General features: G+C 54.3%; 5 protein-coding genes across 5 annotated transcripts; 2 read left to right on the forward strand and 3 right to left on the reverse strand.

Annotated features, from left to right (window-relative positions):
- Positions 1–265: 265 nt before the first annotated feature.
- On the reverse strand, positions 266–2,764 carry HER10_EVM0002161 (KilA-N domain-containing protein). The gene is made up of 3 exons (XM_035471886.1): positions 2,040–2,764; positions 826–1,987; positions 266–764 (listed from the first exon to the last, which is right to left on the reverse strand). Exons 1-3 carry the CDS (start codon positions 2,113–2,115, stop codon positions 734–736), a joined length of 1,269 nt encoding a protein of 422 aa, XP_035331259.1. The 5' UTR covers positions 2,116–2,764; the 3' UTR covers positions 266–733.
- A 3,113-nt stretch (positions 2,765–5,877) lies between these two features.
- On the forward strand, positions 5,878–7,247 carry HER10_EVM0008083 (RHO protein GDP dissociation inhibitor; the record flags this gene model as incomplete). The annotated part of the gene is made up of 3 exons (XM_035477617.1): positions 5,878–6,950; positions 7,010–7,058; positions 7,117–7,247. The coding sequence occupies exons 1-3, from the start codon at positions 6,255–6,257 to the stop codon at positions 7,245–7,247; spliced, it is 876 nt and encodes a 291-aa protein (XP_035331642.1). The 5' UTR covers positions 5,878–6,254.
- Positions 7,248–8,011: 764 nt separating this feature from the next.
- On the reverse strand, positions 8,012–9,179 carry HER10_EVM0000362 (calcineurin-like phosphoesterase; the record flags this gene model as incomplete). The annotated part of the gene is made up of 4 exons (XM_035470147.1): positions 8,012–8,472; positions 8,553–8,807; positions 8,869–9,102; positions 9,164–9,179. 4 exons carry the CDS (start codon positions 9,177–9,179, stop codon positions 8,012–8,014), a joined length of 966 nt encoding a protein of 321 aa, XP_035331137.1.
- A 1,042-nt stretch (positions 9,180–10,221) lies between these two features.
- HER10_EVM0012812 (zinc knuckle) lies at positions 10,222–15,175 on the forward strand. Its single transcript, XM_035483191.1, has 3 exons — positions 10,222–12,245; positions 12,331–14,361; positions 14,429–15,175. Exons 1-3 carry the CDS (start codon positions 12,130–12,132, stop codon positions 14,439–14,441), a joined length of 2,160 nt encoding a protein of 719 aa, XP_035331952.1. The 5' UTR covers positions 10,222–12,129; the 3' UTR covers positions 14,442–15,175.
- Positions 15,110–16,386, reverse strand: HER10_EVM0006876 (cell surface protein; the record flags this gene model as incomplete). Its single annotated transcript, XM_035476449.1, has 2 exons — positions 15,110–16,194; positions 16,278–16,386. 2 exons carry the CDS (start codon positions 16,384–16,386, stop codon positions 15,422–15,424), a joined length of 882 nt encoding a protein of 293 aa, XP_035331557.1. The 3' UTR covers positions 15,110–15,421.

Raw genomic sequence — 16,386 nt, forward strand, 5'->3', positions numbered from 1 at the left:
CAGCGGCTGGGATAGGTTAGGGACAAGGACCTCGTACGGCCAAGTTGCAATATACAAGCCAGTCAACAACCCAAGCCCCTCATCATCTTATGTACTAAGCTATGTAGGCGGGTACTACGTCGAAGAAAGTTGTGGAGTGACTCGGACAGAAACCGAATGAGGCTCTGCCTGAGTGAAATGGAGCATTCGGGTAGCTGGATTCACAAATACAGATCGTATCATAGTCAAGGTAGTTATATATTGCACACGTCCAATAGGGAGAATGACACAACACCCTTTCACTGCTTACGAGCGACATAGTTGTCAAGACGATTACGCCTCGAAGAAGCATCTCTTGCAACGCATGCACCGTATCCCATTCGACGCCGAAAAGCAGAGAAATACCTAAACAATACATCAACTACAATTGCCTCAATCCTGAACCACGGCCCTTGCCCTCCCGCGTATCCCCCTATCGCCGTGGGAGACGATGTCAATGTACACTTATTTGATCCCACCCAATATTCCACAAGCAACGAGTGAAAAGAAAGCTGGCCCGAGTGCCCTCGGGCTCTATCTGGGTATGATGAGTAAGGCAATAAAACGATATAGAAAGGCTGCCGCCGAGTCCTCGGCCTGGAAAACGGGCTTGAGGTAGTCAGAATACCGTATCTGATATTCCACGACTGAGAATCAACCGTCTTCACTGCAACCTAGAGCCCCCCGAAATGCTCCCGACACGCCAAATGACGTCTCAGAAAGAACCGACAAAGTACGAGAATGCGCTGCATATTTTGTTAGCGGATTTTAGTCCCGTATGGCAATGAGCAGATCAGAGATACATACCCGACGGCCAGTGACACGGCACTCAGACCAAACAAAGCCCGGTTCCGTACGCGGAGCTTCTTGACTTGCACCTCGGTGGTCTTGGCCTTCTTCGATCGCGGCTCCTCAACGATCTCCTTCTCCTCATCCTCATCATCTCCTTTTGAAATCTCTTCGGCTCCACGCTTGCTCTTGGCCTTGGGACTGTCAACGCCTTCTGACTTGATGGCGGCCGCCTCGACCATTTGCTTCGCCTCCGCAATCATACGCGCAGTCTCCTCAGCAGATGGTGGCTCTGCGCTCAACAGAGGAAGCTCTAGTGACACGGCAGTGTGCTTGGTCTCGTTGCCGTCCTCATCCGTCTTGATAGCTTGGTCAACAATGACCTTGGCCTTGAGCTCTTCTTCCCTAGCCTCGAATACAAGCACTGGTTCCGTCTCGACAGTCTTGACAATGGTCTTGATGTCCGCTTCGGCGTCCTTGTCCTCTTCAATTACGCCATTGACTTCCAGCTTCGTGGCAATTGTGGGCGTAGATTCTCTGGGCTCAACAGAGTCAGCCTTGGCCCTGCGCTTCCTGGGCGATCGGACAGGTCTAGGGAGCGTCGTGGCAGCGGCGGCCTTGGTAGGGCTTGCTGAGCGGCGAGATCGAGTGCTGCGAGGGAGGGAAGTCGGGGTAGGAGGAGCAAGCTGAGGGTGAGCCTTGAGGAGCTCGTACTTGGGGGGCGCCGTAATCTTCTTGGGAGGGCTATCAGGGGTGTTGGAAACGGCAATAGTCGCGGGATCCAGCAGGGCGCGGATCCAAGGCCCAACGCCGTACTCCTCAGCCAGCGCCAACGCGTGGTCTGGAGGAATCCAGACGTTGCCGGCAGTCTCCTCGGGGCTGGTAGAAGCGAGCGACTTGATGTACTTGCGTTCGGCCTCTTCCTCGGCGGCCTCGGCGTAAGGGAAGGTGGCCTTGAACATTCCTGTCGCAGAAACAAAGCCATCGTGGCTGCGTCGCATCAAGAAGTAGCTGTTGGGGCTGGACTTGAAGATGCCAGAGACGATACCCTTGGGCAAGGGAGCGCGGAGGTGGGCATAGTCGAAGACACCGAGAGCAGCGCCTTCCCCTTCGGCCAGGTTGACCATCTTGGCCGTCAGCTGAGTCTGACCGAGTCGACGACGGGCTACGAGGTCATCGTCTAGAGTCTGGTTAGCAAGCACAAAGTGCTAGGCGCAGTCAATTGTTCGTACAACGAGGCACATCCTCAGTCATGAGGGTGTTGCGCTTTGCGGGCAGGTGCCGCTCGTGAGCTGTAGCAGAAGGCATTTCGGAAGTGTGGGACGGAGCGCGCAAAATTGGCGATTAAATTGGGTACGTTCAAAGGAAGTTTGCGATGCGCGCTGGCGGCAATCGAGGAGTGGTGTCTTCCAGGTCGCGTCGACGATGAGCTCGATCGGAGAAAGGGACTAAATCGTCGCGTCAGCTTGAGGGCAGGTAGAAGCGCAGAGGCGGCGCGCAAAGAAGAGAATGATGGTGAGGTGTGTGGTAGGTGTCGCTTACCGAAGACTCGTTGGAGCTGACGGGAGCTGGCGATGGAGTTGGATCCTCGGAGCGCCGACGTGACGTGACGGGTCTGTCGCGTAAAAAAAGGGTGCAGGGGTGGGTTTGGCGATGCGGTTGATGAAGAAAAAAAAGATTATAATTGATTGTAGGCAATGGGAACAGCGATCCCGATAAGGGCACAGGCACAAAGGGCAAAGCTGTCTCAAAGGATGGATCGAGGGGAAGAAAGAAGATGTGGAGGGAATGTGTGTGAGAGAGTGAGGTGTGGTAGTGGTGGTGTGAAGGAAAGAAGGAGGGACGAGTCGCGGGATGAGAGAGAGAGGTGGTGGTGGTGGTGACTTGTGAGGAGGAGGACAGGAGAGGAAATGGAAGGAAGAGAGGCGGCCCCGGGACGGAAAGAGCCTGAAGCTGGGCGACTTTTGCGCGCGCAAATTGGAGCAGTACGGTAGGTACCTCACCACTCGAGTCTCGATCAGTGGCAGCAGCTGCAGTACCTTAAGGTAGAACAGTGAGAGAAAGAGAGCTTCACCTCAAACTTTGGGGGTCCTCCTGCTCATTGGGTAAGATTGGAGGGAGGGGTGGAACTGCGGGTTCGGAAAGCGAAGCGTGACGGCGTGACCCTGACGCGGGAGAAGCCTGAAGGTCGAAGAGCACGTAAAAGGCACTATTGGAGCCAGGTATGCGACATAGATGGCCACCTTTGTTATGTATGGCTATGATACCAGAGGAGATGTACCTGTCTATCGCGACTGCCACTTGCCGCATTTGACGACCAGCACTCCCGGCGCTTTCCCCGGAAATGCAGTACCTAAGAACGGATACATCGATACATCCTGCCAGCTGCGCAAAGTCGGAAGGAAAGTCCCTGACTCCTGAGGAAGGAGGGAAGGAAGATTATCGATGCGACGGTCCCTTCCTTCTTTGCCTTTACCCGTTGCGTGACCCATGTCGCTTCTTAAGCCAAGCCGAGAGAAAGTTGAGATTTTGACACTTTTCTGTCCCAGACTCCCAGTGAGCACACGTTTCCTCAGAGAAGCTCTTCAGTCTGCCCCCCCCCAGTCAGTCAGTCCCCAACAATTCTCGTCGCGAACGCGCAAAGCTTTGGACACCCTGGGCGCCGTTCGCAGTCTCCAGCCAAGCGGAGACAAACGAGCCACAGGCCACAGGCTTCTTCAAGCTCAAGAAGGGTCCAGTGTCTCTTCTCCCTTCTCACCAAGGTACGGAGTACTGAGTACTGTGTCCGTACTTCTTCTCCAGCATGTCATGCAGGGATATCCCCCCTTTCGACTTGCCCGACATCCTTTCCTTGCACCGAGACTGAAAGCGGCGGCGGCGGCAGCACCAGAGCACGCAGCGCGGGGGGCCCGCACCCGGCTACGATTGTGCCTGGCAACGGGCGAACTGCAGCTATCCCGCCTTCAGCCCATCATTCGACCACGTTTCCCCCATCCCGTGCATTGCAGTATCTACCTACAGTATTAGCTGCAGCAGCTGCAGTCTAATCGATAAGGCAATAGTGCTCGCTCATGAAAGTCCTGGGTTCGGTTGACACAACAGGAAGTCCATCTTTTCTGTCGCCAGGTGCCTAAGACAAATGAGGCCGATGGTCAGCCTCTAGAGTTCCTCATCTCGCCTAGGCTGAACAGCAAGAAAGACGGATCCAGGAGCCAAGTACAATAGGACACTGCTGCCAGAGCAACGCAACAGTGCCAGGCTTGTTGATACACGACGTTCTTGTTACTGAGATTTTGGATGGCTTACCGGCCAGAGACTTATTCAGAACCACGCAACCGTGAGAAGCTGGAGCTTGGAAACGGGTGATGCTTCCTTATCTTTAAGATGGCCTGAATGCCGATGAGATCGGTTCAGTCTTGGTACCCATTACATAAGCCGCAATGTGAGTACTGCATACATATACGGGGCTCTTATGTGCATAAAAATCCCACGGGTCATAATAATGCAAACAAGCGACAAGATCCACTAAAGAGAAGCTCTGGCCTCCGGCAACGATGCCGCTGCCAGCAAGAAAGCTCTTCAACACTGGCGCACTACGGAGTACGTAGTGCGGATAGCTCATTTTCATGGATGGCCCGCATGAAGCATCTGCCACCTGTCAAGCGCGGACTTACTAGACGATATTCTCACATTGCGTGGTGCGAATGCTTACAAGGTATTCAAGCAAAGGGGCGCGGGATGAAGTAAGTGGACGTTCGTTCTGTACTTTCTTTGCGGTCTCCCGTCTTGAGCAGTGGGGAGCACTGGATTTCTGAAGCTTGTCGATTGTGCCCCTCATCAGGAACCATTCCAGACCGCTCATCCAGCCGATACACGCAGAATCGTGGTTGATATGGATGGATGCTCTCCTCTTAGGTACCTATCCTCCCATCCCGTATCGAGATTGGCTGCAGAAGACACTTGGAGGGGCAGAAAGCTGCATAACAACCTAGGTATTTGTATCTAGGTATCCAAGTACCTACACAGCTACTTGGCTCTCCTGGGGTACTTGGCTTGGGCAATGTGGAACGGTAAGGTCGCACGGCATGATAGTCATCGAGGGGCAGCAGCAAGATTCCATTCAAAGAGGTTGAATCTTTGTGCTGACTGATGATGCTGCTTTGCTATACAGTTGCCTATGCTCTGACTACCTAACGTAATTGAAAGGGGAGGAGATACGGAGTACATAGGATGATAGGAGGGCTTTGGTGATGGTGCCTGGTTTCGTGTGTGAAGTTCCATCTTGTTCCAGATGTTGGCCAATCAATGCAGGTCCAGATCCAAAGATATTTCGACCAATGAAGTCTCTCGTCTCGTCCAGTCAAGGCCGGTCCTGAATCCATCAGAGCCCACTTTACAGCGCCCACAGTCCCTCAATTGGCCCTGACGCGGTGACGCTTCCCCCCAATGCCCCCCCTGCCTCGTCGTCGATTTTTGGCTGGCACTGACTGGGAAGAAGGCAGACCCAGACTCCCAGACCCAGCCAGACCTGAGCAGAATGAGGGGCAACGGGAAGCGGTGACCTTTGCCGTGCGCTGCTGCTTTGCTGCTTGCCTCGTCTTGACTGGCCGGGGACAAGCCATGGCCTTACCTCAACTCCATTCGCCCTGACCTTACTACTATCCTTTCTGATCCTCAACTTCTCTCCTCCAGAGTAAACATTGTCACAGCCTTCCAATTTACGGCCTCATCACACACCTGTGCTACTTTCCGCCCATAGCCTCCGATACACCCGCTCTCAAACCAAGCTTCCACAGCTCAAGCTTCAGCTCCAGCTCCAGCTCCCACATTTACCCCACCATCACCATCCATCATCACCATGGCTTCCCACGAGCAAGAGGACACCATGCCCGAGGAGACTCAGGGCTACAAGCTCTCCCAGCCCAAGCAGAGTCTGGCCGAGTACCAGAAGATGGGTAAGTCTTTGACTCTGTATTGATTCTTGCTCCCCATTTGGTTTCTTTCAGTTCTGGGTGCTGCTGTTTTGGGGGCGGGATAGCTCCAGCTGGGTCCCTCCAGAAATGCCCCTCACACACCTTCCTTCACCTTGCCTTAGGATCGGTGTGTGCAAGATGTGAACCTCTCCCATCTCTGCACTCACCTCGGTGACAGGAGATGGCATGCTCGACATCCATCTCATGGCACAGTTCACCAAAGAACCAGCAGGAGAGGGAAGGCACCCAGCTGCTTGCACCTTCCTCACCCACGCCCACTCCCACGCCCACACCCGTTCTCACACTCATTCTCGCACTTCACTCACCTTCACCTTCACCCTCACTGCCTTTCAACCACTTTTTTCCATCATCGCTACCACCGTCACCGTCACCAATCGCGATCTTCACTTTCTCCGTATTATCACTACGATATCAATACCACAGACACCTCACATGTAATATCCTCTCACTACCATGGAGGCGTTATATGAGGGTATGCGTCGCATGATGCAGAGGCGCAACCGCAATAACGCCCTCGCTAACCGGAACTCTATTGAGCTTCCCCCTGCTCCTCTCTCAACTCCCTCGGGATCGCGTCCTCAGTCATTTAAGATGATGGAGGAGAGACACCTTCACCGAGCAAGAGCTCTATCACACCCTGTTCCTCCCAATCCTCCCAACTCACCCCGCCTCCAAGAAAACATGCTCACCCAAGATCCCAACTTGATTCGGGACTTTTATATGTCTCCCCTTGTTGTTAGGGCAGCACATGGCCTGGCTGTTCTTGAGCCCTTGGATCTGGAACAATACGAGATGAGAGATGACCAGCCGACTAACAGCACTACAGACGAGAACGATGAGTCTCTCCAGCGCTACAAGGAGTCTCTCGGCCTTGGCGGCGGCAAGGACCTCTCTGACGCTTCTGACCCCCGTGTCTGCATCATCCTCTCCCTGACCATGGAGTCTCCCGGTCGCGACCCCGTCACCATTGACCTGGCTGCTCCTGGCTCTGAGGCGACCCTCAAGGATAAGCCCTTCAAGATTAAGGAGGGCGCCAAGTTCACCATGGTTGCCAAGTTCAAGGTCCAGCACGAGATTCTTAGCGGTCTGCAGTACGTCCAGGTCGTCAAGCGCAAGGGAATCAAGGTCAGCAAGGACTCTGAGATGCTGGTAAGTCTTCCCTCCCCTCACTTTCATCTCATTACAGTGATGCTGACTGTTATCTCTAGGGCAGCTACGCTCCCAACACCGACAAGCAGACCACTTATACCAAGCGCTGTAAGTTTCGCTTCTGAAGCAGTGTCGCTTGATGTAGTAATACTGACCCTTTGCGCAGTCCAAGAGGAGGACGCTCCCTCCGGCATGCTCGCCAGAGGTCACTACAACGCCATTTCCAGCTTCGTCGATGACGACAAGAAGACTCACTTGACCTTTGAGTGGTCTTTCGACATCGCCAAGGACTGGTAGAGTGGACGAGCCCCCGATGGCTGAATTACCCCCTCGTCCTGTCGTCATCCTCATCGACCCGAAATGCTGTCCTGTCTCTCTCATCTACAACTTGGCCTCCCGGACTCGACCCCTTTACCGGAAGGAGAACGAACGCATGCGTCAGCAGAATCGAACCCGATCACGGGTAGGAGGATATATGTGGTGGAACTCGAGGCAGGCATGCAGGACAACATCTCACTCGCTCATTCCCAACACGAATAGAATTACAAAAGGTCAAACTAGGTCGCGGCCAACACGCAGGAAACATGGGTGATGAGCGAGGCCGATGGAAATTCCCCTTTTCTTCTCTTGCTATACAACACACACATACACACCCACACAAATTTTGCTCTCAACCTCATACACTGGTTATTGCACATGAAGTCACGATTACAAAAAACAAAAACAAAAATTGGACGGTTTAGATGGCAGATACTTTTTTCGTTCTGCCGGGCCATCATCTCTTGTGCCCAAGCTACCAAAAATACAGATCCCGTTGGATCCTCATCAAATGTTCGTCTATAAGTCGTCCCGTGGCGTGAGGCGTAAGACGTGACATCTTCTCAATGTACTCTAATCGTGGTGGTCTCGTCCACCTGGCCATTCTGATAATGACCTTTTATAAGAACAGCTTGGTGATGCATCTGGATACTGGGCTCAGACCACACGCCATTTTCTTGCTCCTGTATACATCATCCCCTTCTAAGATCGTCTAGGCACCAAATGCAGACTCCAGCCGCGCATTACAGGAAGTAATCGGGAAGGGAGTTGCCATCTGCCTGCTTCTCTCCACCACCCAGCTGCATGTCTTTATGCTGGTCATTCTCTGGTGCTGCAGCAAAGACGTTGAAAAACCTCTCGCCGGTATCGCTGACCTCCAGAACACTAGCCATATTTCCACATCGGTAGCAGTAGTTGGGCGCACTCCATACTGTACTCAAGCGATCGTCGTATAGAACTTGGAAGCCCTCCTGGCATAGCTGGTGTGCTCTCAGGATGTGGTCCATATTGTTTACAGCCAAGAATTTCTTGACCACTTGCGCGCCAAAGGTATAGCCAGCTCCACGTGGACTGAGGGAGAACTCGTCGCGCTCGGGATCGGGGTCAGACCAGACCAGGTCGGCCATGGGGCCTTCGTGAGGAATCTCGCGGAAACGGTCGATGATTACGATTTGGTCGATGGAGTGAATGGATGGGGAGAGGCCTGGAGCATACAAATCAGCAAACTGTCGAAACCGGTAGGTAACGGCGAAGGCGGGCGCGTGGAGATGTAGGCTGTCTTACCGCCGTGGACGCAGAAGATCTTGTCGTTGATGACCACGCTCAAAGTCAGAAAGTCGAACATGTCGGTAAAGTAGTGCCACACGTTGGCGTTTCCGTATTTTCTTGAACATTCGGTATAGAAGCCATAGGACTGGGTGACGCCGCGAGACTCATGGTTGCCTCGAATCAAATGCACGCGATTGGGGTATCGAAGTTTCAAGCACACAAGCAAAGATATCGTTTCGACACTGAACATACCGCGGTCGACGTAGTCTCCTGTTGGGCAGCCAGTCAGTCAGCCTTTGCATTACCAACGTTTGGTCCAAAGCGTACCTACCCAGAAACAAGTAGTTGGTGTCTGGGCACCATCCACCAATCTTGAAGATCTCGATCAGGTCGTAGAATTGGCCATGGATATCGCCGACGACGGTAACGGGGGCGCGAACGTGAACGACGTTGCTCTCGCGCATCAGCAGCTCTTTCGTTTTGGCGCAAATGGCCTCGATGACGGATTCGGCGAGAAGTTCCCTCTTGTACAAGCGTGAGATGCACTCGTCGAGGTCGACGGAAGCTGTAGTAGCACAAAGTGGTCAGAGGAAGTGCATAACCTGGGGGACAAGAGCAATTCCTACCTGGGAGCCCAGGCATCTTTGACGTAGTGGTATGCGACAGCAGCTGTGAGGCCGGTGGTATCTAGTTGATTTTGGGGTGGAAAAGGTGTAGCAGGACTACAGCGAAGGGTTGTCGCAAAGGTCGGCGGTTCAAGAAGCAGGTCGTCGGAGACCACTTCTACTCAAGAGGCGGGCAATGTGTACTGGGGAGCTTCGTGGTTGTAGTAACATGATCGAGGACGACGTGTCTTTACATGGGAGCAGGAAGCGCGCGGCGGCAGAATGGACAAAGTGGACGAGTTGAAGCGCAGGCTGAATCGACGAAAGATATGGGGTGGGGGAGGTAATAGTGCACGCCTGTGTTGGGTGGGCTTTGAATCGTCAAATAGGACCGGTGGCTCAAAGAACACAGTCGCTCATAGCACAAGAGAGGAAGAGAACGAAGGGAAGCCGTGGCGATGCCCTCGTAAAGAGAGCGTGGTGAGGTAAGCTGCCCAAGGCAAGGCAAGGTAAGGTACCTTGTTCTTCAGTCGCAGTTGAACATTCTTTTTTGGAATGGATGGGTGGTAGCTCTTACGGCGGGCAGCGAGGGACGTCATGCTGTGCTGCAATGGACAGACGACGCCCATCTCAAATTGGAAGCAGCTGGGGGGCAAGCTCGGGCCCGGCTGAGAAATCCCATCCAAACATCAGACACTTCACCTGCTCACGTACCTTTTCCGTGTGCTTACCTAAGGCAGAGTGGCATGGAAGACGGGATGTAATTGGGCGCGGCCATATACTAAGGCCCCGCATTCAAACCTGGCAGTGGGCAGACACGGCAGGCTCGAGGCGCTTACGTAAACATCGAACAATTTAGGGGGTTGTCGTTCGCTACAAGCCCCTAGCAAAACGCTGCAGAAGCGCTGGGACTGCACCACGGCGCAAGATGATGAATGGGCAGCAGGGCCACTACTGGCCAAGGAAGCCCCGACTTGCTAGGTCAGCAGGGGGCGCGTCCATCAATGGCTGCCCTGGGCTCATATAAAGTCACCTTCCCCCCCCCTCCGTCTGGTTTGACATGGCGGGTGCGCCCTTTTCTTTTCCTCACCTCACGCAGTTGCGTCCGTACAAATCACCTCCACTACCAAACTGATGGTACTCAGGTCGTCCCGCTTCCACCGGCCCGACGAGTTTCCCCGTTCATTGTCATTTTCCTCCGCCAGCAGCAGCTTTTGGTCTGCGATTTCCAGAGAGACAAACAGAATCTTGGTTGCTATTGCGAGCCCCGGCAGTGGACTGTAGTTCGATACTTTATTTCCTTGGTTGTTTTCAGACGCGTCTATTATTCACTCACTGAGAGATGCTGGGCTGCCGACCCCGTTCGTTCAGATCAATTCCTCACCGTCTCCAGGGTTCAAACTGCACCTGATATCTGGATCGTCATAGAAAAAGCAGCCACACTTTCCCTTCACCAACCTTGGTTTTCCCTCAAAGTTCCCAGGCAACCGACATCTCTCTGGTCTGCCAGCTGGTCTTCTTGAATGCCACGCCCGTCTATTCACCTTGGTCTCTATTTGAATCTAGAATACCTAGCCTTTCTTTCATTTTCTGTCTTGACCGTCTGTCTCGTCTTGCTCCTGGTTGAACTCAGATGCCCTGCGCCTGCGTCTGCGCGATGGAGTAGCATCTAGATGGTCCCAGTTGAGATATTCGTAATCTCTACCTTTTCAAGCCTCGCTCGAACAGCTCCAAACTGCCCTTGATCATGGCATGGCATAGCATCATGGTCTGCCAATCTAGCCCAATGACAGCAGATGCGAGCTCCTCAAGATCTGGCTCATGACAACCTCGAGACTTGAAGACAAAACCAGTCCCTGATGTCCCAGGAGACTTGTCATGTCGTCAGATATTGCCCCTCTGGATCCTAGTTTCTCAGATGATCTAGATGCACAAAGACAGTGCGTGCTTCACTGCTTGTGCATGACATACCAGCCGTGTGGTCTTTGATGCTGCAGGCACAAGACATGCATCCATATGACATGCAGCAATAATCAAGCTGCATTGTCTGTCAGCTACCTTACTTAGGTACTGCCTCTTCCCAATGTTCTCGAGTCTGAATCTGGCTGGACCGTGTCTCCTGCTGCCCTTTCCTGTCCTAAAAGAAAGCATGCCCCCCCCCTCCGGCCCGATGAATTTCCGGCCCCTTTCAGCCTTCCGCGCGGAAGGAGTTGCCGTGGGTGTTCAGCTGTGCCTCACTGGGCAGGTGCATTTGCCCCACTTTACGCCTGAGCCTGGGCGCGCAACCTCCGTCCTTTGGTCAACTTCGTCGCGCTTTCCCACAACCTCATCCCAGTTGCCCTCTCTGGAATGAGACAAAGCCCACGATAGTCGCCTGGTTTGGGCCTCGCCATCAAGATTCCTCACTTTGGAGGTCGGGCTACGGCTTTCATTACCAGCCCATCTCACCGTTCCCCCCATACTCTGGCCATCAACAGGCGATGCGCCACTCCAGACTGCCTAGGCGCATCCGCTAGAGAGAGACATTTGAAGGCTCCGAGGCATCGTCACCTTGATCAATAGACTGCCTGCCATCTCGTGTCTCAGTCAAATCAAGAGACCATCTCTCATATCCGCCACTACATGGTCTGGGGTCGGCCGTTATCAAGCATCTCCTTCACCTGCTGTAAGCGCAGCGCGAACACCAAGGTTTGCGTCTCTGACTCTCCTTCTCCCTCTTTGCCGAGCACCTTCTGATATATCAAGTCTTCTCTTATTCAGCTCCTGTTGGCAACCTCATCCGAACTATTTCTGCTAATAGTATACCAACACTTCTACCCTTCTCTACTTTTTGTTTTCTTACTGGGCCACTCCCGGCTCATAGATGCTATCCAGTGTCTCGTTACCTTGGTCGCGGTACACTCCCTACACTCTTATTGATCTCCCCTTCTGGGCCTGGGCCAAAGCTGTACGTCGACCCAAGAGCCAAGACACGACCATCATCAGCCATGGCCGACCACGCGCCAGGAATGGGGCCGTCCATGAAAGAGCCAAGCTGCATCAATTGTGGCGGCGTTGGCCATTGGGCCGTAGCTTGCCCGGAACCTGTCAGAGCGAAGCCCGCGTAAGTTTTGTGATGCAGAATCTTGTCGGACGTGACAACAACTGTCCCTTGCTTCAAGTTTGAACCATGACTGACTCGACCAAAGTGGACTGTCCCGGAAAAATACTTCGAGTGGCCATGATCATCATGGCCGGAGTGGTGAATATCAACACGGCGGACGCCGGCCGGGTGCTGTTGTGACCAAGTACTCGGCCCCACCAAGCGGCAATCCGATCGTCACTCGCTACGCTCCGCCCCCGGGTCAACCCCATGCTCCTCCGTACCCCGGCCCCCTGCCTTCCTATCCTTCATATCCTCCACCTCCGAATGCCTACTCTCCCCCGCCGACAGGGAACTACCCCGGCTATTCCCAATATTCCCCGCCGCCGCCGCCTCCCCCGGGTGCCCACCCACCACCTCCCGCTCCTCCTGCACCCTACCATTATCCACCATCTGGCCAGTATGGCGCGCCTCCGCCTCCCGGTCCGTCTGGACTGCCGCCTCCTCCTTATCAACCACCACCACCACCACAATACGCTGGGAGTGCTCCGTACCCTCCTCCTCCTCCCCCATCTTACTCTTCTAGCCCTGGATATCACTCCGGTCCTCCACCTTCAGGCGGCCAGTACCCGCCCTCATATAATTCAACACCTCCGGGAGGCTATCCTCAGCCGCACTATGGGTCTCAACCGCCCCCAACACCGAGTGCTTACCCTCCCTCATGGGCGCCGCCACCTCCAGGATATGGTCACCCGCCTCCTTTGCCTGGCCCTCCACGTGCTACACCACCGGGGCTCCCGCCAATTCCTCCTGCGAGGAACCAGCCGCCAAGAGACCGGAATGGGCGACATCGCCAAGGGCATAATAATCGAGATCGTCCTCGCCGAAATAAACAAGGCAATCAGTCGAAACGAGATCCTTCACAGCCTAGACCAAAGTCGGAAAATAAAGCCAGGCCAGGGCCAATACTGCCACAGCTCGAAGCCGGATCAAAGGTCGTCGTCGAGGCGCCATCAGTCGCGAGCGATACACCTAAAAGCGTAAACATCAACAGTGCTTCAGAACAGGAAGCTGATGAAGAATACGATTGGAACTGGGAAGAAGAGATGATCTTCAAAGAACTAGAGAAAACTCACCAACCAGACCCGATTGCCAAGCCGTTACCGGGGCCTGAGGAATACCACGATAATATTGTGTTGCCTCCGGCGTGGAACGCCACTTGGATTCAGTCTCAATTTGCAACAGAAGGCAACCTCATGGAATTCTCGCGGCCGATACGAGAAACCGAGTTCTTCGTCACATTGCAGTACGACCCAGCTTTCTGGAAGTGCCCTGAGGGTAGTGCTCCAAAACAACCCCCTGAGCCCCGAGAGAGGCCCAGCACGTTCAAGTCCAGTCGCCTTCCAGGGTTTCCGTCTCTCCCTCCGAAACCTCCTACTCCAGAAAACCGTGAATACCGTCTGGTCAATAATCGAAAGCGGACTTTGGACGATTCAACATACAAGAACTCTCGAGCCAGGGGCGTCCCAGAAGGTGGCGAATGGGCGGATCATCGTCACAAGAGGCACAAAGTTGACTCGCTTCCCGGCTATAATGCCACCTCACCGCACAATTCTAGATCCAGGGAGGACTCGAGACCGACGGATCGCTATCGTCACCAAAGACCAGAACGCACTGATTCCGATCCAGGCCATACGCTCCTCATGTCCTTGGACGAGTCTCAAGACGCCGGCCCATCAAGGCGATTTGAAGACGCGGGTCTCCAGGATTCTGGATACTACAGCTCTCGGAATGTTCGCAGACAGACATCGACCAACGATTTCCAGGAAAGGGGGGCATCGCCACCTATGCTTCATCGCGGAACATCGCGACCAGACAGTCGGCCACATAGTCGACAGGCGTCTCGATCCCGATCTCGTTCTCGCCGCTCCCGCCGCCGTGGATCTCACAGCAGCCATGATGAATCACGTCCAGCTTCTAGGCACTCTGTAGCGTCCTTTGGTTCTGATGCATCGGAACTATCTGCACTAGAGGCCGAGCTCCTCGGCATTGCCCCCAAATCCAAGGCAGACCGAGATGGCAAGCCGGAAGGAATGAAGATGCGTAAGCGCGTCACCAAGGTTGATTCGGCTTACAGGTAAGTCTTCTTTCAAGGTCTATCGTTTCCTTTTTATTTTCCCTCTTTCACTAACCCGACATCGAAGTCGCCGATGGTGATTTTCTCCTCAGCTCCCGTCCATAAGGACGCACTTTCATGATTCAGCAAAAGCATAACATCTGGGCGTAGCAGCAATGCTCTACCCGTAAACAACGCAGACACTTTCTGCGCAAATGTTCGCATCGCTACACTTTAAACGGCAGCAGCCTAAACATAGAGGTACCGCTATAATACATAACAGTCTGGCAGCATAGCATCAAAATCCGGCGTTGGGATGGAGTGAACCTGGCGGCCGAGGATTGGATCTTCGGCCTGGGGAAGGGCGTCATGTGGGTAGAATACTCGTTGAATGATTGACAACCATCTCGTTTCTTGCAAGCAATAGACACCCTCCGTCCATCTCTTTTTTTTTTCTCCAGTGGATGTATGGCCGAGAGAGGCATGCGAATGGCCAGGCCATGATCAAATTCACAAAAGAATCGCAATGTTTCCTCCGCCGCTATTGGTCAAAAGTGTTTAGTTTCCTGCCCGCCTGACACAAGTCCGGTGTCAAGTCATTGCAAGACCGAGCAAAAGGGATATGGCCTGTGCAACAGAAGTCTATTCAGCTTCGGACGAGGGCAGCATTTGCCTCCAAGTATTGCCTGATTAGTATCCTCGGGTCATTTTGTCTGTTCAACTTTAAGCATCTGTTTTGTCGGGTGATGGAAGTATGGGCGCAGAGGTCTGACTGTCAGGCTGACGAACTATGATGTTTGCTTTGCTGACCTTGTCACATAGGATCACATCACAGCGAGAGTGTAGAAGAAGTTTTTCAAACTCCGATCGGCGTCAATTGCCTATGGAAAAATGACGACCTAATAAGAAAAATAGTATGTAGGAAATAAAGAACGGTCGTTTCCAAAAAGCTCTATACCCAAGTCTGGAATCCACCAAGCCTCAGAAGTCCCTGACTTCCTGCAGCGTCGATCGGGTCCTCCAAACTCCCAGGTTTGACACACCGAGAAGATCCTCATCAAAGAATCGCTGGACAAGCCGCTTATGCGCGGTTGTTGAGCTCCATGCGCTTCTTGAGACGGTAGGCAATGGCGCGCTTGCGGCCGGCGGCGGACTGGGTGAAGGCAGCAGAGCCACCGAAGGGGCCGGCACCAGCACCGTTGCGGACACGGACGACGCAGACGTTGGAGGCCATGCCGACAGTGCCGTCGCAGGTCATGCCAGCGGGCATCTGGACCTTGATGGGGAAATCGGTGTTGGTGGCGAGGGACAGACCCTGGACGCCGAGGCCCGGGACGTCAGTGGTGACCTGAGCGCTCTGGAACGCCTCCTCCTTGGTGCCGCCGGAGGTGCCGTCGACATCGGCGGTCATGGGACCGGCGCCATCCTGGTTGATCTGGCGGAAGGTCATGGAGATGGTGCCGTCGTCGGCGGCGGTGGGCATGCCCTGGGAGGCACCCATACCAGCAGTGGCGGCGACGCGGGCCTCGGGGGGACCGTTCTGCTTGTTACCCTTGTTCTTGCCACCGCCGCCGAAGAGGCCGGCGAGACCCTGGCGAGCGTAGAGCTCGGCGCGCTTCATGTTGGGGATGTTGTCCTCGACACCGGTGCCAGATGCGGCGCCGTTGTTCTTGGGGGCGGCAGCACCACCCATGAAGTTGTTGACCATCACGGAGGCGTCAACGGGGCCGTTGCCCTGAGTGCGGCCAAGAGGGCCAACCTCACCGGAGGCGATCTCGCGGTCACGGATGATGGCAGTGTCGGCCTGAGAGCCGCAGCCGTTGGAGGAGCAGTCACGGGGAGTTCCATCAGCGACTGAAAGGTGAGTGAGTTAGTTATTTGTGTGTAGGTGTGTGGAAGAGCAGACCATGTTGCTCAGGAAAGTGGTAAAAGCTTACTGGTGAGACCGGGCATGGTGACGCCATTGGCGCCCTCGACGGACATCAGCGTGCCGTGGGCAGAGACGGTAGCAGCCAGGGCGGCGACGAGGAGCGATTGGGAGCGCAT

This window comes from Colletotrichum scovillei (assembly GCF_011075155.1).
Source record: "Colletotrichum scovillei strain TJNH1 chromosome Unknown Contig00007, whole genome shotgun sequence".
Lineage (NCBI taxonomy): Eukaryota > Fungi > Ascomycota > Sordariomycetes > Glomerellales > Glomerellaceae > Colletotrichum > Colletotrichum scovillei.